Below are 22105 nucleotides of genomic sequence, written 5' to 3'. Positions count from 1 at the left end.
CCATTACTGGAAAGAACTTAAAATAACTGTCTGGTTTTTAATACCCAGAAGAGTGCTTACATTCAGTATTTTAAAATCACTACCTGTTTTTTGTTTTAGCTACGTGAAAATCAAATGTAGTACGAATTACCAAAAACAATGCGGAGAAAATTAAAGAGATTTGATGAGAATGTTTAGTTTGAAGATTTTCGCGCATACTTAAGATGATTGAGGAGACAATAAACGAAGCAAGGACCCTTTAAAAAAATTTATTTTTAAAAAATTTAAAAAACACACTAAATACCATTATAAATCTTTACAAACTTCAAAGTATTGAAATATATTGCAATTTTTAAACTTTGGGCTAAAACTTCTCTTATATAAAGAGAGAGAGAAAGAGAGAGAGAGAGAGAAAACTATCTATACGATGAAACGTGAAAATTGTCAAACTATAGCTACTAAGGTACAAGTTTATCGGTGAACGAAGCCATCCCAGTGGTGTTGGCCTTATTTACCCGTGCGCGATTCTTATCCTTTGCACGTAACGGAACACAATGTTGATGATGTGTGTACAATATAGAACATGGATTCGTAACATTGTACTTCAACTTCTCTTTAAACGCCCAAATAAAAACGTTCTCTGCTCCATATTTATTTTGTTCCATATCCAATAACTCAAGCAGTTTAGGTGTAAACAAACCCTTAACATGGTACGCAAACACATCATGGCTACCCATATAGTTATTATCCTTACAATTAAGACTACCTTTACCACCGTAGTAACAGTTTGATTGGTAAGCTGGCTGTCTCGTCAATGCGTACATCAAACGACGCTCAGACATTACCTTGTGACTAACTTTGTCCCAGCCTTTACCAAATAAGATGTCCTGTTGGCCAATAATCACCAACTGGTCTTCTAAACATTCAGAAGCGTACTGGACAAGAGTTTTGAATGTGTGCTGCACGGCTTCATGTTGTATAACTAGATTTTCGCTATTAGATAAACTCAATGAATGAAGATATTCAACCGCTGTCACCGTATTGACAAATACATATACTGCTTTAATGTTAGCATGTTTCAAGTTGCCGTTTAATGTTTCTACTAACTCGTAAAGTCTTGCCTCGATTTCTTCGTCTGTAGGCGGCCTTTGTTGCGATATTAAACTGTTATTTCGATGTGCTTCCTCAAAGTAAGGAATAAAATCAGTTAAAAGTATAAACTGTGTTTCGTTTGAGGTTTCATTGCTTTTCAACGGTGGGAGGCATTGCCCATGTCCTATGCGTGCGTGGTTCTTTTGACTGCCTGGCAAATTAGATAAATACTTGTAATATTCAATCTTTTTGTCTGGACGAAGAATCTCAATGGTTTTCATTAGTTCGACATTAATAGCGTTTATTGGTGATTCTACTTCAAACTGTGCTGGTTTTTTATTAATGTTAATTAGTCCTGATATGTGAATTAAAAATGTGTACATAGGAAGAATCAATATGATTACAAATGCCGCAACGAGCCGGTTTGGAGTGCAACATTTACTATCTTCAAATTGCTTCTTCGACATCAACTAAATAATCTTCTGTGCAGCTATTATTTGAATGTGGAGATTATCATTACAACACAATCAACGTTCATGAGTTTATACCTAAAGCACACAAGATATGGTTATTTAAAAGCTTAATCTTGGTTCTAATGTTAACACCATCCTTACAACAAAAACAAAAATGCATAAACGTTTTGACAATATTTTGTGAAAAGAAAATCTGGTTATTCTTTTTTCGAACTAAAATATTGTCATGTAACCATTTTATTTTCCGAAATACATTCAAATAAATAAAAACGCAACTATAATATGCTTTTTGATAAGCGTGTAATACGCGCGAGTGTGCGCGTTTGTTTCATAGAAGGTTTTGTTCGCTCATTCAGTATCGTATACATCCGTGCTCTTTCAGCGCAATAATATTTGACACCGCGTATTTTATACTTTTTATACACATTTCTTGCGTTGAAATTGTTTGTTGCCTTTAATATAATTAAAAATTGACGGCAAAAATTTAAAAATTTCAAGAAAGAAGAAAAAAATTGTGTTGAATGATGTTGGATGAAGTTTGATCGCTGTCAAACATTTCATCCAACAATTTCGGCAAGTTCAAAAAAGTCTCTGTTTGACATGCATCATTTATGTTCGATTGGTTTGGTGGTATGTTATGTTCTACATGTACAAATTCTGTAAATCTCGAACGTTAAACCGTTTAAAACGTCTTTCGAAAGCATTTGAATCTGTCAATAGAATGTTTCAATTCAAGTGCGTTAGTACATAACAATATTTTTTGCATTTACAGGCAGTACAGGGCAGGGCTTAACCAAATTGTCTTATAGCAGTGATTCATGATATTATGAAAATTATTAAAATATCCATTTTACCCTCTTCTCTTGTTTTACCACGTGTTGTCCTTTTCGTCATCTGAACCATAAAGCTCATTTAACACAACAAGCACTACAAAACTCCTCTCATCCGCCATTTTTATAAAAAAAGTGAATGAACGACCAAACTTTCAAACTTCCAAAGGTTGGATGAGAGAAGTGCCCGCAAACTAAAGATCTTACCTTATCCAACATAGAGTTTTTCATTCAACATTTCATCCAACATGGGAGAAGCGTGTGGGATGAAATGTTAGACTGGTTTAACTTTTGAGCAAGCTGAGATTTAGATCAAAATATAAGCAGCTGAACAGAAAATTGGAAACATGCAACCTAGCTACGAAACAAATCGTTAAAAAGAATTATAAGCCTTTTGTTTGGAGTGTTGTTCGGCATATATATATATAACTCAGTTCATAATTAATTCATGTGAAAAGGGAGTAATATTTTTACCGACTAATTATTTTTATTGTCCACTTTTTACCAAAAGTTTATTGTATTACAAGTTTAGTTTTTAAAATGTGTAATCATTCATGGTAACCATTTCTCGTTTATATTTTTATGCTTTTTTTGTTCGAAAACCTAAACTTGATCTTTTTCTTCAACTCTGCAAACTGTGTAAAACATTTGTAAGACGATAACTTGATAACAAAAACTAAAATAATAAGGATACCAAAATATGGTGACTGATTACTTCCATTTTTCCCCAAGCACATTTAAAAAACAACAATAATTTCTTTCGTACATTTATACGTAAAAATATTACGTTAAAAAAACAACATAAATTGTAGTAAAAATAAATAGAAACGCGTTGTTGTGTTTTTATCTGCGAAAAAACATTTTAACAATTAGCTTAAAACAATATGTGTTAAAAATGTAAACAAACTTTGTTCTAATAAGATAAAAACATTGTGGCTTCACGATAAAATACCAATATTAGGACCAACAATGAGTATGTTTATTATTTCTTATTGACAATATATTTCGGATAAACATTATCCATCCTCAGGTCTAAAAGCAAATAAATAATGTTAAAAACAGTTAAAAACAAGTATAAAATTATTCAACATATCATACATAAACTACACCTCACACTACAACAAATCAAATTTACAAGAAAATCTAAAAACAAAACGAGTTTAGAAGAGAGTAAGGTAATTAAATTTTTATTACCAATGCTCTGCTTCTATATTCGTCTTTTGTATTTAAAACCGGTTTGATGTAATTGATCATTATCGCCTCAAGAGTCATTAAATGATAAACGTTCCGTGTTGATGAACATAAAATTGATACATTTTCCATTGTTAAAAGATTATTGCAATCGTCGAAATGCTTTCCCACCGGACCAGTTCTTTTATGTTCCTTAAGTCGTTTGATTAAATGTCGGCTCGTCTGTCCGACATAGCACGAGTTGCATCGTGGACATTCTATTTTGTATACCAAACAACTTTTGAAACATTTTTCAATTACAGGTTTCAATGGAGGCAGAGAACTTTTCAACTTTTTCAATGTGAAAATAATTTTACACGGAATATTCAACTTTCTCATAGAAGTTTCAAATTTCTCCGAAACTCGCCCACGATATTGAATGAAAATCATCTTCTCTTCAGACTCTTCTTTCTCGTTTTCTTCATCAGGATTCTCGTTATCATTATTTTCCATAATCTTAGATATCGTACTTTTAATTATCGGGTCATAGAAAGCTTTCGGATATTGATTTTTCTCAAGAACAGTTTTACCTTTTTCTAGACTTTGGTGAAAATTCGACCATGTGCTACACGCTCGATGTATTCGATGAACTAGGCCGGATACGACTGACCGTTTATATTTCCGTGGTGCCAGTGAATGAAAGTTCATCGTCAGGCCTGTATCGGTAGCTTTCGTGTACCATGTCGATGATAAATTGTTATTTGAACGAATATTTAACATATCCAGAAAAGGTATAGACGTATTCTTCCCTTCTTTTTCAATGGTAAATTTGAGTGACGGATGCAGGTCGTTAATTTGTAGAAGTTTTTCGTCAATTCTATTACGTTCTATGTTTCTCAAAACATCATCCATATACTTTGTTCTGTTTCATTTTCGCATTGTTTTACATTTTCTTTTAAGGGGCCACGAAACGGCTATTGGTTTTCGACTTTATTGACTTCACGAAAGTCCAGCTAGTGGCGGAAAAAAAAGTTTATGATCTCTGATGACAAAACAACATCTTAAATATAATATTAGGTATCCAAATAAAACTGAGAATGGCAGACAAGTTCCCTACATATATTGGGTGTCCATATTTTATTCGATATAAAAACTTACCTCGCTTTTAACTTAAACTTTCCAATAAAATAAACTTCAGACTTTCTGAATTAGCTAGCTAGCTTTATCCTTCTAAATTTCGCATAGAAACATACAAATTTATTACACATAAAGCCAGTCGAAGCACAATTAGCTCAAAATCTTTTTAGAAGTATTATTTACCTTCTTAAAGCCAATAACAACATTTTTTTTAAACAAATACAGCTCCTCGTGTTGGCTCTGTTCCCTCGTCTAAACAAACTTTTGATTTACAGACATTTAACATTTTACAGACTGTAGCTTATTTTAGCGCCAAAATAATACTAATATATTATTCATAAGCAGGTTGTCTAAACGTCTACGTGGTTCTAAAGTGTTTATAATTTTTTTCACAGTAACCTTTTCAGTGGTCCGTTTGTACACGCCATTCTACATAATGTGCTGGAATTGAGCTTATTGAATCGTTTCGTGGCCCCCTTAATCATCCAAAATAAAGAACTTCGACATTATTTTTGCAGAAAACTAATATTTAAATCGGGATCTACCTCGTGTTAAGTTATTTTTTCACTACTTTCTATTGATTCACGTATTTAACATGCAATATCAAAATGTTATTTTTTCTTAATTTGTTTCCCATCTGGCTTACACACAATAACTTTATCTTTTGCACAAGCCTTTAAGTTTTGGTATTCACAAATCATATTTTCGACGGTGTCAATAAATACAACAATGTTGTTGTACAACTTTCAACAACAAAAATTATGTCCAGGTTCCTGAGAAAGATAATATTTGCAATGCAGTGTCAGAGGAAATTACTTTAGTTGTCGATGTTTAGCAAATACAACAGTTAAAACTCTTTCACAATGTGCTTTAAAAGGTAAACACAAAATTCAGTGCGAACAGATAATAAATTCATATGTTATATCCAACTCTCCGAAACATTGTTTTTAAATGACTGTGAAGTTATTTAAGTGAGAGTATGATAAATATCATCTGCGTTTGAGAGTAGCTTTCTTCACAAAAACGTTAGGTAAATAGTAAAAATAAATAAAAGTATCTTCAAAGATTTGGTTTAAATCATTTAAAATTCTTTATACTTAGGTGCTTTTAAGATCTTAGCAAAATCAGAAATACATAATTAAGCCACTAGCGTTTAACCGTGTTTGCAAGTTGCAGAGATCATCCAGACCGAACTTCGAGTATCCTTACGCACAAAAATAAATAATCTGAGATGCACAGCGGGCTAAATTCTTTCCAATGTATACACGACGTGTGTTAAAAAAGAAACGTAAACAAACGTAAAGATTTTAACTTAATTTATATCTATATATATATATATAACTATCGTTTGCAGTCGATTTACAAACCCATCCTATGTCCTTTTTCGGAATGATTTTCAGCTGTCACACATGAACATAGTTATGAAGAAAGAAGGTAATATTTTACATTATTTTACAAGGTAGCTAACACCATTACTAAACAGGCCAGTTTGTGTTATAAGGTAGCTAACACCATCACAAAACAGGCCAGCATGTGTGTCAAATTACTTGATGTCTTTTTGTCCTTACAATTTATTCGTTTTTTCATCACAAAGTTAGTTTTGTATTATTATTATTATTTCGAATATTTCTACAGGATATACCCACTTCAGTTTTAGAAGCACTGTTATCAATGTGTGTCCTGTGTTCGGATTATATACAATAGGTATGCACCGGCATTACCTACCCAATTTCCCTCACATGGCATGGTTGACCCGTAGCTGTGGTAAAGACACTTGTTAAACATGCCCGCGTTGTTGACTGAACCACTGACCTTGTGATTACTAAGCGAACAGCACAACCAAATATTTAAGGGCTCCTTTTAGGAGTTGCTTATTATTCTCTGTTATTAGGATTTCCTACTAGATCCCATTAAAAATTTCGACTAGAGTTGACTCTCTCTAATTTGAATCTCTATTATCCGAATCTTTCAATAATCCGAACAAATTAAAAGTTACCGTCAAATCTCCTTAAGAAACTTTTATAATTTACTTTCTACTACCCGAATCTCTGTAATCCGAAAACCTCTATAATACGAACTAACTTTCAGGTCCCTTCGGCTAATTTCTTACATAATCCGAATTTTTGGGTGTAAATATACCATTAACACTTTCGAATGTTTTTGTTTTTCGTAATTTGAATCTCTGTCGAATTCGAATGTTTTGACAAAGAGAAATCGTAACAAATCGCAAGTCAGTAAGTTCTTTCATTTTCGTTTCGTCAAAAAAGATCGATTTCTCTATCTTATCCGAATTTTCACCCTTGAAACGTAGAAAATCGAATTAGAGAGACTTCCTACTATCCGAATCTCTCTGTAATCTGAATAAAAGGTTACCCCTTGAGATACGGATTAGAGGGATTCAACTGTATTATGTCGACACGCAACGCGATTTGTCAAAACTACATTGACGTTCGAGGTCTTATTGAAGTTGGAGATCGAATTTGATTGCAATTACTTGTTTATTTATTCTTAATACTCTCCTACAAATATAAATCAGGCGTAAATAGATATATTCATATGAGAGGTTAATTTGTTTTGCAGTGGAAACTGAGCTGTAAAAAAAGTGCAGAAAGAAACATTTAAGTTTATTAATCGTTTGAATAAACGACACAAAAATGGGAATATTGAAAAAACGGAAGTTAGAACCCTGCGATAGAACTCCGGATCAAGTACTCTATAGAGACCCTGTAACCCAGAACCCAAGACTCAAGTTAAATAATTTAAATATCTATATTATAACGCCCGTATACATCTGTCCGTCCGTCTGGTAGCTTAGCTGCGACTGGCGAACCCGCGGATTTTTCCACGGGCTAACGATATATATATATAATAATAATCAATGTTAATGGTACTTTGTCTATGCTTACTTTTTTATAAATACACAAGCTAGACGAACAACCGTGGCCTCATTTCGTTCTTTTTTTTCAAAGAAAATGTTATTATCGCTAACCTATACTACAACAGACATATTAAAATTTCTTAAAGAAAATGTGAATGAAATTGTCAATTATTGATGTTGCACATTTTTGATTCTTAAATAATTCTAGCACGATTTTATAACGGAAATAATTCTTTCTAAACAATGGAGTAAAGAGTAGAAAGAACAGACTTGGTACAGAGGAATTTGAGTTTAAAACTAACACAGTCTAGATGAGCTTTTGTTACTCACATTAAGCACGAGTTCTCCTTTAAAGTATTGGGTTATTCCATAGAACCCTGTCTCCCCCTTTAGGGCTCTTTGCCCGTCTATAGGGTTTTGAATCCTCCTATGAAGTCCTGCGTTCCGACTTTCCCTTTCGGAAAAAATAAAAGACTTTTCACTCACCTCGATTTGTTTTGAAAACTAAAAACATGTGGTGTCTCTCTTTCACTGAGCGAGCAAGTTATGTGACAAGTAACATGTTCTTTCCATGAAAAGTTTTTGTCCAATTGCAATTTCATCTGCTCACAGTAAATACTTTAACATCTGTTTTGTAGCGAAATCAAATCACCAATGCTTAATCATTATGTCAACTGACTGGCTTTCGTTTCCAAGTTATTTCCTATTTTGTTTCACAACCTAGCTTATAAGGGCTTTTCGAAACTAGTCGAGGCATGTTTAGAGTTTAGTTTGTAATAACGTGTACAACCTAGTCATCAAGACGTTTAAAATCTATTTAATAAAAAACGTTAAAACCTAGCTCTTACTAAAGTTTAAACCTTGTTTATAAAAACATTTTAACATTGTTGACATTGAACATTGACATTAACATTGAACTTTTAAAACTTAGTTTATAAAAACGCATGAGCCTTGCTCATAACGAAAGTTGAAACTTAGGTTTATACAAATGTTACAACCGAGTTTATAAGAGCCTTTGAAACCTAGGTAAAAGAACGTTTAGAAACCCAGTTGATAAGAACATTTAAACGTATTACATAAGAACGTTTAATACAAGTTGATAAGAACTTTTAAATCTATTACATAAGAACGTTTAATACAAGTTGATAAGAACTTTTAAATCTAGTTTATAAGAACGTTTAATACAATAAGAACGTTTAGAAACTCAGTTGATAAGAACATTTAAACCTATTACATAAGAACGTTTAATACAAGTTGATAAGAACTTTTAAATCTAGTTTATAAGAACGTTTAATACAATAAGAACGTTTAGAAACTCAGTTGATAAGAACATTTAAACCTATTACATAAGAACGTTTGAACTGAGTTGATAAGAACTTTTAAATCTAGTTTATCAGTTTAATACAAGTTGATAAAAACGTTTATTCTTTTCACTTCTTTCCCAGCAATGGGTGATTAAGAATAAATAACAACTCAATTTGGTGATAATTGGCATCTTTGCATAGTGGGCTTGGCAAAGCACGTATACAATACACCGAATTCTCGCCTCGTTGGCTTGGCTACAATACAACACAAAACATAAACCGGCTAATTCAGCGTGATAAACACGCGTGAAAAACTTAAACATAGCACAACAGGTAACAATTTCCGATAAATTCACAACTATGAAGAACGGGATGATAATCAGCAACTGGTTGAAAAAACTTCTCCAGCCCATGGATCCAAACGTGGGAGCTTTATAGCCTTTTTTCTAGAGAAGAAAAACCGTGAAGATGACCATTTGTTATGCCGTGCTTCTTACAATATATATCTTCGTACTCTTCGTACGCGATTTTCGTCATAAACTCGAAATTTGGTGGTACATGAAAAATAAAAGATTTAGAGAACATCAAACATTGTTAGCAAAATTTTGCGATGACAAGGCCAACTACCGATCGAGGAAGAACCCTTGCAAGAATCGCCTTAAATATTAACTCACTGCGCATGTACAGTCTGACCCACAAAGCATTGCCGTACAAAATCCAAAAAGAAACTTAGTTTCCAGCAATCTGCGATAGAGGAAGCCTCGCAATCTAGTTGATAAGAACGTTTAATACAAGTTCATAAGAACGTTTAAGCTGAGTTGATAAGAACGTTTAATACAAGTTGAAATCACCTATGACAATTATCAGCCCAAATTTGCCGTTAAGAGAAGCGGTGGATAGCAGAAATTGACAGTTTTTTTACATTTTTTATTGTTTGGTTTATGACGTAACTAAGAATAAAAAGAATTTATTGCTGTCATTTTATTCATAAATAAGGGTGCAAAGTTTGTTTTGGAAAAGCATATCAAAATTTATGATGAAAAAGTGGAGGGGGATCTGCCTTTTTTATTTTCATGGCAGATGCAACTTGTATTTTACAAGTTGCATGTCTTGTAACGTGATGAAAGAGAACATTTTACAATGAGAGTTAACTGTGCTTTGCTGTATATAAGAAGGTCTGTGAGGTAAAAAGTATTCGTAGAAATAGAGAACAACAGGTTCCTATATAGTAGTCAGACTTCGAATTACGTATGAGAAGTAGAAAGTAGTATTACTCAGAAATGCTTGAGGTAAAAAAAATTGTGAAAAATGTATTATTAAAAGTTAAAGAAAATTAACGCAGAAAGCACAAGGTCGGACACTTTAAAAGCTGGTCAGACTGATATACTCGCCAACTTTAGCTGTCTCACTTGGTAGGCTGGCTTTTAACTTGTGTTTGTAAGTAAAAAAAAACTCTTTCTGGTAAATAGATTAGTTAATTTTAGTTGAATAGGGTGATTAAATAGAAAACACATTGTTTGATTTTTTGTTTGAGGTTGAGAAATATGATGTATTTTTATAATGCACTCAGCCTAAATTCCTTCACATTGTGACTCTAGAAAAAATGTTTCCGGGACGTCTCCCCTCCACTAAAGACGATTTTCCACGAAACGAATTGGATGGCTAATTCACCGGCGAAATGTATCTGGTCATGCGCAGTCTTGTTTGTTTTGATTTTGCTTCGCCAAAATGTACACACTGTTCTCACTTTTTAGTGGTGAAATATTTTGATGGACGCAATCATTAGTGTTTTTACACTTAGAAAAAATGACCTTTGTTTTTGATACACAAAAGACTTCATTCTGTATTTTTTGTATCCCTGAATTTTGAAATACTTAATTAATTTAATTTTGGAAGAACATTCAAAAGGCACGCCTACATATTCCTAAATTTTAGGACTCATTCACCCCCTTTCCCTCCTCCTTGTTCATTCATGATTTCACTCAAATATAATTATATACTAAGCTAACGTAAACAAAACAAATAGACCACCCTGGTCTGGTTCGTTTTTGTTAATTATTACATCCTCTCTCCCTCCCTACCTCCCTCCCTCTTCCTAAAGAGAGACGAAGTTTTAACGCCTTATTTTCGTTATCTCTGTACAACACATGTAATGTGAAATTCGATTTGAAAATATTTCGTGCATTAGGTTACATCACTTTGTTATGACATACGGGAATACAGCTATTGTCATAGGGATAATAACTTTTTTTATAATCTTCTTCCTTAATCCTCATAAGTTTATTAAGGTTTCCTTAAAGGCGAATGTAAAAAAAAATCTGTTGTATTGTCAGAGTTAAATAAGCATCGTTGTAAAGCCTGCGCAAGTTGTAATTTTTTTTAATTAATTTATAACCTCTCGTACCCATTATGCTATACTGAACCACTAATTTTTAAAATAAATACATTTAAATAAATAAAATGAATGTGGTTTACCACTGGAAATTATCAATGTAACGGATTATTATTTATTAAAACCTCGGTCTAGCCACTATTTAATAATGTATGAATACTCACGATCGATTCCTTAAACAAAATAACTTCTACAAATATTTAAATTTTAATTGTGATAATTATCAGAGATTGTTACATTAAGCAGTAATTAACATCGTTCATGAGCGAGTGATCAAATTTATTAGTTATGCTGTCAACGGGTTAGCTCTTCATGGATCAACCACTACTGTTTAATGACTATACAAGCAAGAGTCCTTGTTCGTACTATTCACATACAAAGCCTTTGGTAAAGATAGGCCAATCGTGTAAGTATTTCAAATACAGATTCTTGTGTTAATTTTCTAAGCGTTTTACATAACCGTACAAATCTAAATCAAAATTAGCTACACTTCTTGTTTATTATATTTATTTTATTTGCATAATATTTACATAGGGTTTTATTTAAGTTTAAAGAACCGCTTCCCCAACAATTCCTGCATTATATGATTGATTATTTACAAAACATTTATTATAGGTTATTTGAGCGTACTTAGAATGCTAGAGCTTCCTTCAACAGCGGATTATATCTATAGAACATATCTAGACAACTTATCTACATTTTTTTTCTGTTAATCAGTAATTTAGATAGCGATTGAGGTATCTTTTATTACATGCAGATAGCTAGCTAACAGTATCGTCAAATTGCTTTATCGTTTAACAAGGTATTGTGAACTTGTAATTATAAATCCAGACGTATGCATTCGATGTAAGTGAACAAAAATTTTCAAGTAAAGAGAGAAGCGTATTATTATGATGGACGACTCCGTGTTGCTTAAAAACTCTGAACAAAAAGAAGGCGAGTTATCATGTTTCTAATTAATTCTGTGTGTGTAAAAACATTCAGGTTGTAATGGAACATATGTTATCTTTATATTAAGAATCTGATTGATTGAAGCACTTGTTTCTTTTAAGCTCTGAGAAATGATATCTGTTTCTTTAAAGTTCTGAAAAACCATACTTGTTTCTTTAAAACCTCTGAGAAATCATATGTAGAAGTTGTAGTGATGAATTGATAGCGCAAAAATTATACTGTTGTTTACGATTTAGCGGATGAAGATTAGTATATATATATATAGTATATGTTAGTATATATATCATTTTGTAAGAGTTTTTGCTGATTTGTGAATTTTCTAACTGTATCACCTTGTGAATACTCCGTGACCTGTCTGCGAAAGTTTGACGTTTGGGAAAAGTTTAGGCCAGCTGAACATCGTTTTAAATGCGCTAGTCACAGTGTCCACTATGTCCGCATTACGGAACACTCCACATCATGGTAAAAAACTAGAGAAATGGAGAGTGCATAAAAACTAGTTACAATAACATAACAATTAACCTCGTCTGCAATATTAAGATATATCTGAAGTAGTAGTTTGAGATATTTATTTAAAAGAAGATGTTATTATTTAGGGATTTCGTGTCTGTTTTGCGACTGTAACTTTTGACGAAGTTAATCAAGTTGTGTCCTTATTTTTTTATATATTTTTCACTAAGATTTAAAAAGAAAAGGTAAACTTACAATATATTTTTACTCCAGGATCAATTTTTTGAGCGTGGGGCTAAAACTAAAACAGGTGGTTAAATTTCCATCTAACATTATGTGCGTTGGATGTTCGCTGTTGGAAGATGACGTCATTACTTAATAATAATGTCATCATCATTTTTTGATGTCAATTGTAAATATATAAACGTCTGTTAGTTACAAATTCGTCCCAAAAAGTCAAGCAGTAATATGGTTTTTGGAACCAAAGGGAGTGTCAACATATCTTTCTTATAAAAAAAATAAGCGAAATCAATAGTCATCTATCTTAAAAGGAAGAGGAGTTTTTGGTTGCTTAACAATTTCGAATACTCTTGAAATCGGTTGCTCTAATAGCAAGCAAAAAAAGAAAGACACAGAAGCAAAGTAAATTAAAAATTAGGAGGCCCTATATGTTTACTCACAAAGTTTAATTACAAACCGACCTGCAGAATCCAAGTAATGGGGGTCGTCAGCAAAAAATTAAGAGGCCTGGGACGAGCCAACAAGTGTTTTTTTAGCAAAAAAAATATAATAATCAATTCACCTTTATAACATCTATGCATTATTAAAATTTAATGCACAATCTTAACAGGTCAAAAATTACTGACAGAAAATGTCAAACTTTGCTGTATTACTTATAATTTATGCAGCATAATTAAATCGAAAATTCTTTAAATGTGAAAATCTTAAAAACGGAAAGAGCTCTAAATATAAGTTCAACATCATTATATATCTCGGGTTCTTTTTAAGGTAGAGTCACATCAGACGCATCAGAAATATAATTTTTGTTTATTTCTTTCAAGATGGCAGACCAACCAAACCTTCAAATTATCAAGAGATCATGGTCTCCTCTATTGGCGGTTTCGGCCGGACACAAGCCTTTATCTTGGCATCGTGCTCTCTCACGAAATTCTTTATCGCCTCCAGTATGATTATGATGAGTTTTGGTGGTGCAGAACCAGACTGGTGGATTGAAAGTGTGAAATATAACTCCACAGGTATAAGTAAACGAGACTTCTATTGCTAGTCCCTTAGTTTTTTCACTCACTTCTGTATTTTGAAAAGTTTGAGCCTTGTGGTTGCTTAAGGCTGTTTTTTTACTTTTTCATCTAAATTTTCATCTAAACAGACCGAAAGGAACAGAAAAGCTTCTAAGCTTGTGTACTTTAAATGTTTACATCACGTGAGTGGAATTTTTTTTCCGGAAAAATTAGAATCGACTTCAACTGCGACAGATAGAAAATTATTTAGCCAATCTGAATCTCTTATTACGCAGTGTGTTTACTATTTATATTGAAATGTGCGCAATAATATAAAGTGAAAATTACCGGCAGAAAATTTCTGTTCAGTTCTATTTCCGTCTATTCCATTTCAGGAAACATTTTCTTGGATATGGATATCTAATATTTTTGTACCAACTTCTAAATTATCCCCTTTTACAGGTCGAAATTTGGGTGCCATTTGACACTCTTTTTAGTTACTATAAGAATTGTCAGGGCAATTTTGTATGACAATACGTCTGTGACATCGGTTAACAAGTGGTCAGTAAAAAGATCGAGTGAGAAATTCTTTTGTTCTTCTTCAAATATCGTTATCAAATTCCCTATTTTATTTAATTAGTCAAAATTTAGCCTTTTATTCATTTACCAAATATATTTGCAATTTTATATTTTAAGTTCCAATTGTAATTTCAGTTTAAGCGTCATCTTTTCATCCCAAATGTCCTCTATAATGCTAACAAACATTTTTTTAAAAGTTTTATGGTAATATGATGTCTCAGTCAGGAGGGAGACTTTCAACATATAAAAACGTTTGAGTTTTACAAAGTGTTAGCACTTCCATCCTTAGAAGAAACTTAAATGTTTATTTAATGAAAAAGTGTACATCAGTTACATATTATAATTTGTATGTACTCGTCGATAAATGTATTCTAAAAGCAGTAACCAAAACGTTTGTACGGAATGCTTTTACATAAAAGATGCAAATCTAAGATCTTATTATGATGTTATATAATACAATGTTAAATTCAAACTCAGCGAGCATTATTATACAGGTAAGAAGTATAAGAATATATAGCTACTAACTGCTTCAAATTTAGACAACACAACCACCATCACTAGACAGCTCAAAAAATGTCCAACGAACAACAATGAAACAATCTTCTTCGACGACACCATGTTTACCATTGTTAGCGAGGTAAGTATTTTATACTTGAAATAATGGAAATAAACAGTATTCTGAATGTATTGAAAAAGCAGTATGGATTTTTTTTTGGACTTTAATATATGACAAGATAGTTCTTGATAACGTTGGAAAGCAAACAGCGCATATTTCTTGCAAATTTAAAAATTTATTAAAAGCACTAAGAAATCTTAAAAATACCAATTTTTATCCGACATAACTATTATATGACTACTCCTCGGCAGCTAATTGTAAGGGGAGGGCCAGTTTGCAATTTTTGAAAAAAATCACCACCTATGTCCATTTATTAACAGCCCTCCCATCTTTTAAAAAAATAAAACTTATGTCTATACGACGTGTTAATCAATGATTGATAAAACCTGTTATGTTCTTTTGATTATCATTACAATACAAGGGTATCATACTCATTCAAATATATTTGCCACTTGAGATAATTGTTCGAAATTAGCGTAAGAAAAACAAGTCTAACCAACCCCCCTCCCCCCGGTAATGACACCCCCTCCCCCCTATTTTATGGATTTCTACAAAAATCCACCTCGTCCCATTTATTAACACCCCCTGTTTATAATCTTTTCCAAAAATATCGCCCCCTTGCTATTACACCCTACAATTAGCTGCCGAAGAGTAATGACATTGACGTACTGGCCATTATAAAATTTGAGCTCCCTTTGAATTCTATCAACAACAGCCCCCCTTGCCGTCAACCTCGTCCTCAGGACCTGTTAGGCTTTTTATAATTGGACGGCGTGAATAACAAAAACTTGTTCATGCCGTCCAAATATAAAAAGCCTAATAGGTCCTGGGAACGAGGTTGTGCTTGCCGTTACATTCGTTACTTGTTTGTGATGGTTGACATGAACTTTCTTCCTTATTCAAACCTTAGCAAGAGCATTAGCATACATTAGAGTAACCTTTTAAGTAATCTTTTAATGTTATTTAAAAGATATTTTAAAAAATTATTTAAACAGTAACGTAGCTAAAACCAAGCTTGTAACAATTGGCTTTCTTATGATAGAGTTTGCAGTACTTATGTCTTTAAAAGAAGTATCAATTATTCTTGTTATAGTGGAGCTTGGTATGTTCCAGAGACTGGATTCCGACTGTCATCACAACTGTACAGATGGTCGGTGTGTTATTAGGTGCTGGAATCATGGGACCCTTAGGTATGTCTATCAGTTTTGTTTTTCAGTTATTGCCTAGTGCAAATCCCCTTTGATTCTTTCGTTAAGCCTGAGTAGGAAGAGAATATCTTTTTTCTTTCGTTAAATTGTGGAGTAAACTTTCTGGAACGCGCTCTTAATTATTAAATTTTTCTTCTCGTTATTCCGAGCAACCATACAACTGAGTCCATTACTAACTTAGATTTAACACAAACTGAAATTTACATACTTAACAACGTGTGTCCAGAGACTCTTCTCGCCAATCACCTATTTCCAAAAAAGTTTTACCTCTCTTTTTGTACGTAGTTTTACTTTCGTTATTTTCGTCAAGTCATCTTTGACTGAAAACAAACCATCTGCCTTTTATTTTTTGTGAACTCCTTCACCCACATTAAAAGCTGTATTTGTATAGGAAGTTCTTGATATTAATTACGCAGACTGTTTCGTTGCAAATTAGTTAGCTAGTTGGTTGGTTAGTTGGTTAGTTGTTTGGTTGGTTGGTTGGTTGGTTGGTTGGTTGGTTAGTTGGTTAGTTGTTTGGTTGGTTGGTTGGTTGGTTGGTTAGTTGGTTAGTTGGTTAGTTGTTTGGTTGGTTGGTTGGTTGGTTAGTTGGTTGGTTGGTTGGTTGGTTGGTTGGTTGGTTAGTTGGTTGGTTGGTTGTCAGCAGAATGCTGCCAAAGTAAACATGAGAAACATGGTAAAAAGTAAAGCTTCTTTTTAATTTAACGCCGGCGCTCATTAGGCTTGATTTTTATTACAAAGATGGTAGCGTTATCTGAGTTTTTATTGGTTGTTAAAAAAGTTGACGTAGAAAGTCGCTGTATCCAGCTACGAGTAAAATCCCTATCGCGTTACGAATATAGTGGTAAAATAATTTCTGAAAACAATAGTTGTAGATACGAGTGGAATTAATATAAAGGGAACAATGGAGAAGGTTTTTCCATATTTAATAAAGAAAAAAAAACACTGTTAGCGGGTAATGGAAAACTAAATTTGTGTGCGATTTAGCTTTAGTTTTAATCATGGTTAAAAAAATTGGTTAGAATAAATAAAAAGTGTTGAATAGATCTAGATAATAACATTTTCTGTGCCAAAATCCAAATTTTTTCAACGAGATATTGAATGACCGTTCGGGTACACGCATTAGTATAGTTTTGCAAATAAAAATGCAACAGTTGAGCTGGATTTATTTTTATATCTGCCCGCCATATATGTCTTCAACGCAAGATGATTATTTTAACTTTTTTTAGCGCATTATTCGTTTTCTATTTGGTTATAAACTGTTGTCTATACTTTGATGTTTTTTTTGAAGTTTTAATTTCCTCTAGCACTCCTTGTTTTCTTTTGTACTCGTGTTGGCTTTCTGTAAAAGGTTTAAGAGTTGAAATCTGTAGCTCCAACCATTTCAGCTTTTCACAAAAATCGTCACATGAATACAGTGAAATACACTTTTTTTTCAAACTGTACTAAGCAAAGTTGTCGACGAAATTTGACGTCCTAATGCAAAACTATGCGAGACGTACTCTGAATAAATTCACACTCCGAATGAAACACCTGGATCTCACCTGTCCATATGCCGTGATATTTTTCTGGTCTTGGTAATTAAACCAGCCCTGCTTCTCGGCTCCTCGGCCCCACCCTTAGAGTCTTGGGATACGGGGTTACACTTTTTCCGTTTGACTTTCGCAGGACCCACCACGCAGGGAAAGCGGGTAGGTGAAACGGACTATAGTCCCCGTGGAACGACAATTTTAATTTCTTCAAAAGAAGACTAAACAATTTATAACGACATCGACGAGGGGATTAAATCAAAATGTTTTATTTATTGCCATGATTATGAAAGCTAAAATCTGTGAAAATTCAAGCTGTGATGGAGAGCATAAACTCTCTTACTGAGAATCATAAATTTTTAATGAGAAAATTTCTTTTAAGAACGTGCTCAAAACATGACATTGAAAACATGTAAACAGATTTTTTAATTTCCATAATGGAATCGTTTATTCCATTATGGAAATCAAAAAATGAGATAAAAGCTGTTATTTTAATTAAATATATCCTAAATCTTTTAAGCATATGGTCTGACTTGAAACCCAATTAAATGCGCATACATAGTAAAGAAGGAAAATGAAATGTTTGAAAATTAAACCACATTGTTTTTATTTCTTTACTGTTCTGTCTAACAGACCTATTGTTTTAAGGTTAAAATTCTTATCCAGATATTCGTATAATGCATATTATATTCTTATAAAAGAAGTGTGTATTACTACCTGAAAATGTTGTCTGGTTACAGTGTAACCTAAAATGGTAAGAAAAGCAGATATAGCTAGACAGTCTTTTACAATAAATCATCTTTTTAGAAACTTTTAGTGGGTCTTTCTAAAGAGAAAATATATAAGTAGTAACGCTCTTAATTATTTTTCATTTTTGTAGAATTTTGTAAACATTTTACGACGTTCAGAACGTGAAGTGAAACGTATAACCACATTGCTCAAACAACCCCGCGTAAAAATTCGTGTTTAAAATAAAACAAAAAGTCTTTTTACTATTAGCATACTTACAACGTAAACAACTTCTTTTTGTTTTAGTCTTCTCGTTCTCTTCGAAGAAAAAAACACTTCGGCGGTCTCTTCTTAAAATTCTGAATTCTCAAAAATTCGACTCTCCTTCAACAACCACCATGACGTTTTCGTTTACAACGTATATAAGACAGGGCCTGACAACCTCGTCCCCAGAACCTCTTTTCGCTTTTTTGATATCGGGGATGGCGCGAAGATCCCCAAAAAAGCGAAAAGAGGTCCTGGGGACGAGGTTGAGGGCCTGAAAACTTCAGTAGTTCTGCATTTTTTCCTAAACGTTTTTTTCACCATACTTTTTTGACATCTTCGAAATTTTTTTTTCATTAAAGACTATAAATTGCAACCTTGTTCCCAGGGCTTGTTTTCTCTTTCTGACAATCTCGGACGGCGACAAGAAATAGCCCTGGCACCGCAGACTAAAAAATGCCCACTCTATGTGGCTACTTTGATTTGTCTCGTTGAACCGCAATATTACTAGATCTATCAAGAGGATATCAAGGTCACAGAAAATCAATGCGAGTTACAACATCTTAGAGTAGACCTTTCATGCGCTATCTAGCTATGCTGGCAGAAACAAAACTTCCATATGTATTTTGTTTTAAAGAGTTCAATTTTCATTGGAAGAATCAATTTTTTAGAGTGTTTTAATTTTAAACCAAAGCAAATGCAGTGTTTGGAGTTATTATTGCTGGGTCGTGATGTTTTGGCAGTTTTACCAACTGGATGTGGTAAATTCTTTATTTATCAGCTACTGCCTTATTTTATTCCAACAAGAGATAAAAAGAATATTTTTTTAGTCATCAGCCCGTTAAATTCTATTATAAGGGATCAGATTCAAGTGCTCTCAGCAAGAGGCATGGTAGCAGAGATACTAACGCAAGTTCGAGAATATCAAAAATCCTTCTTTGCAGTAGAGGAAACATATTGTGAGGAACTTGATTTTTTAGAGAAAAAATACAAAGACATGAATATAAATACGCCTCTATTAAATAGAAATTTTGACTTTACGCTTTTGCTATACTTTCGGATTTTTATATATTTACTTTTTTGGTCCAAAAACAAAGTTTTAAACAGCTTTAATTCTAGTTCGTTTCATTTTTTTATTGTCCTGTTTCCGCCATTTTTACTTATTTCCTCGATATACAACTCGCGGGTAACATTACGGCAGGCCGACAAAAGTAGTAAATGTGACACCCAATCAGATTTCGATGATGACTGTTGTTAGAAAGAGAAAAAGAGCCCTGCGGACGAAGTTGTATAAATTGTTATCTCGGAGAAAACAGAAACTAGAAAGTTTGTTAACATCTTCGACGTAATGTTTTGAGTATGTTTTTCGAACATGTTTGTAATAAAATATTCATGTTCTTGATTTGTAAGTAGCCTGATTAACTAAACTTTCTTTAAAATCAAAATTTAGTTTGTCTCACCAGGGGCGGATCTAGGAATTTTTTTTGGTTAGGCAAAATTTCATAGATTTTTTGGCAAAGTAATGTCAAGGGTTGTGGTGTTGTACGAGGTAAATCGGCCGTTTTGTGTTTTTGCTGTAAAAGGAACTAAAATTTTCCCAAAAGTAAGGTTTTTAGTTATTAAGAATCCTTCTAGATTAGAAACGAAAGTTTCTTTATAGCCAAACAAATAACAGTAACCCCCGTAGTTTTACCACTTTATCCTTGTTAAAACATGCGGATGGAAAATGCGTCCGGTTAGCAAATTCGATTTGAAACAGGGTTAGCGTTTCCATAATTTCTTTGAATCACATACTGGTATTAAGTATCTTAGCATCTTTTTTCGTTTTACGCACATAATACGAGAACAAGTAATAAGTTGGGGATTTGCTTCATTTCAAAACATGCAATAAGTCTAATAACTAACAATACAACAAAAAATTACATTACAAGACAATTTTAGGAATAGATAGTCAACAGTAGTGCAACGTAGAAATATTGTTTGGAAAATTATAGTCTGTGTTAAGAACCTGCAAATTCACAAAGAAAACCATCATATAAAAGAATGAAAGATTTCCAGTTAGACTTACAGTGTAAGATCGCAACATATAATAAACGTGTACAAAAAGTATATAGTAATCACCTCTTCATGAAGTTAATACAGTTTAGCATTAGGGTTACTGGTGTAGTTTTGCACCAATTTCTATTAAGCATTAATTTTAATGCTATGAAATTCCCACAAGAGAAAGGCAGTTTATTAAGCCAGAAAAGAGTTAGAAATTAGAAAAATAACATCAAAACATTTAACATGTCTCATATTATTTACCCTTACATGTCCCTGTCAACTATGTTTAAAAAATATTTTAATACTGTAAAATCTTTAAGAAAGTTTTAGTAACTATAAGCCAATTATGAAGATTCTCATATAAAAAGCAACATATATACAAATCCTACTCATACCTATAAGTTGACATGACATTTTGTTAGTTTACAGTCTGTAACAGAACGTTTTTTAACATGCAATTCTTGTTTCGATCTGTATATGTTTTACGTGAAAATCATTTCTATGATTTACTTGAATATTCACAAGTTATTTTGATTGATTTTTTTCACCAACTTTGTGGATTATACCAGATATATATCCATTGTTTACAGTTTTCCAATATTATAAGGATTCAGAACAAATCTTCTGTGTTATTTACTTGAATATTCATCATAGGTACCAGGGTGACATCAAAATACAAGTTATTTTGATTGATTTTTTTCACCTTCTTAGTTCCTCTTATGAAACACAACTTTGTGGATTATACCAGATATATATCTATTGTTTACAGTTTTCCAATATTATAAGGATTCAGAACAAATCTTCTGTGTTATTTACTTGAATATTCATCATAGGTACCAGGGTGACATCAAAATACAAGTTATTTTGATTGATTTTTTTCACCTTCTTAGTTCCTCTTATGAAACACAACTTTGTGGATTATACCAGATATATATCCATTGTTTACAGTTTTCCAATATTATAAGGATTAACAAATCTGTGTTCTTTTAATTGATGGTGATTTTCGTTGTTAGAAGAATATTCATCTTAGGTACCAGGGTGACATCAAAATATCTTATCCTAAAACAAAATTATATACGTTGTATTGCTCAGCAAGATGAGAATAAGAAATATTATAAAACAAACTTGGACTATTCTTAGATTAGGTATTGCTTCATTCTTTTGTTTTTAGCAATTTTATTACAATTAAAAGTAACATGGGAAAGTCAAAGAGATCTTCTCGTGTTCTTAAAAGTTTTAAAAT

The 22105-nt window shown here is 32.7% G+C and overlaps 4 protein-coding genes across 5 annotated transcripts in view; 2 read left to right on the top strand and 2 right to left on the bottom strand.

Moving 5' to 3' along the window:
- Positions 1-234: 234 nt before the first annotated feature.
- On the bottom strand, positions 235-8252 carry LOC130630521 (uncharacterized). The gene is made up of 2 exons (XM_057444046.1): positions 8046-8252; positions 235-1619 (listed from the first exon to the last, which is right to left on the bottom strand). The coding sequence occupies exon 2, from the start codon at positions 1536-1538 to the stop codon at positions 438-440; it is 1101 nt and encodes a 366-aa protein (XP_057300029.1). The 5' UTR covers positions 1539-1619; positions 8046-8252; the 3' UTR covers positions 235-437.
- On the bottom strand, positions 1542-5790 carry LOC130630523 (uncharacterized). Its single transcript, XM_057444048.1, has 2 exons — positions 3569-5790; positions 1542-3406 (listed from the first exon to the last, which is right to left on the bottom strand). Exons 1-2 carry the CDS (start codon positions 4454-4456, stop codon positions 3401-3403), a joined length of 894 nt encoding a protein of 297 aa, XP_057300031.1. The 5' UTR covers positions 4457-5790; the 3' UTR covers positions 1542-3400.
- Positions 5938-22105, top strand: part of LOC130630520 (solute carrier family 22 member 7-like) — a 28642-nt gene continuing 12474 nt past the window's right edge. The window contains exons 1-4 of one of the 2 annotated variants that reach the window (XM_057444045.1): positions 5938-6115; positions 13718-13912; positions 15013-15110; positions 16183-16279. In XM_057444045.1, the coding sequence (XP_057300028.1) occupies positions 6091-6115; positions 13718-13912; positions 15013-15110; positions 16183-16279 (415 nt within the window). In that variant the 5' untranslated portion in view covers positions 5938-6090. Of the gene's footprint in view, positions 6116-11203; positions 11662-13717; positions 13913-15012; positions 15111-16182; positions 16280-22105 lie in introns of those variants that run through there. The other variant, XM_057444044.1, reaches the window with a different exon arrangement.
- The window catches only part of LOC130630524 (uncharacterized), a 45038-nt gene continuing 32474 nt past the window's right edge, over positions 9542-22105 (top strand). Inside the window, exon 1 of the mRNA XM_057444050.1 lies at positions 9542-9595. The gene's annotated coding sequence lies outside the window, so the exon portion shown is untranslated. The remainder of the gene's footprint in view (positions 9596-22105) is intronic.

The sequence above is a fragment of the Hydractinia symbiolongicarpus genome, chromosome 2 (genome assembly GCF_029227915.1).
Source record: "Hydractinia symbiolongicarpus strain clone_291-10 chromosome 2, HSymV2.1, whole genome shotgun sequence".
NCBI lineage: Eukaryota > Metazoa > Cnidaria > Hydrozoa > Anthoathecata > Hydractiniidae > Hydractinia > Hydractinia symbiolongicarpus.
Note: the sequence above shows the minus strand (reverse complement) of the source record. Positions and strands in the feature narration are given on the sequence as shown.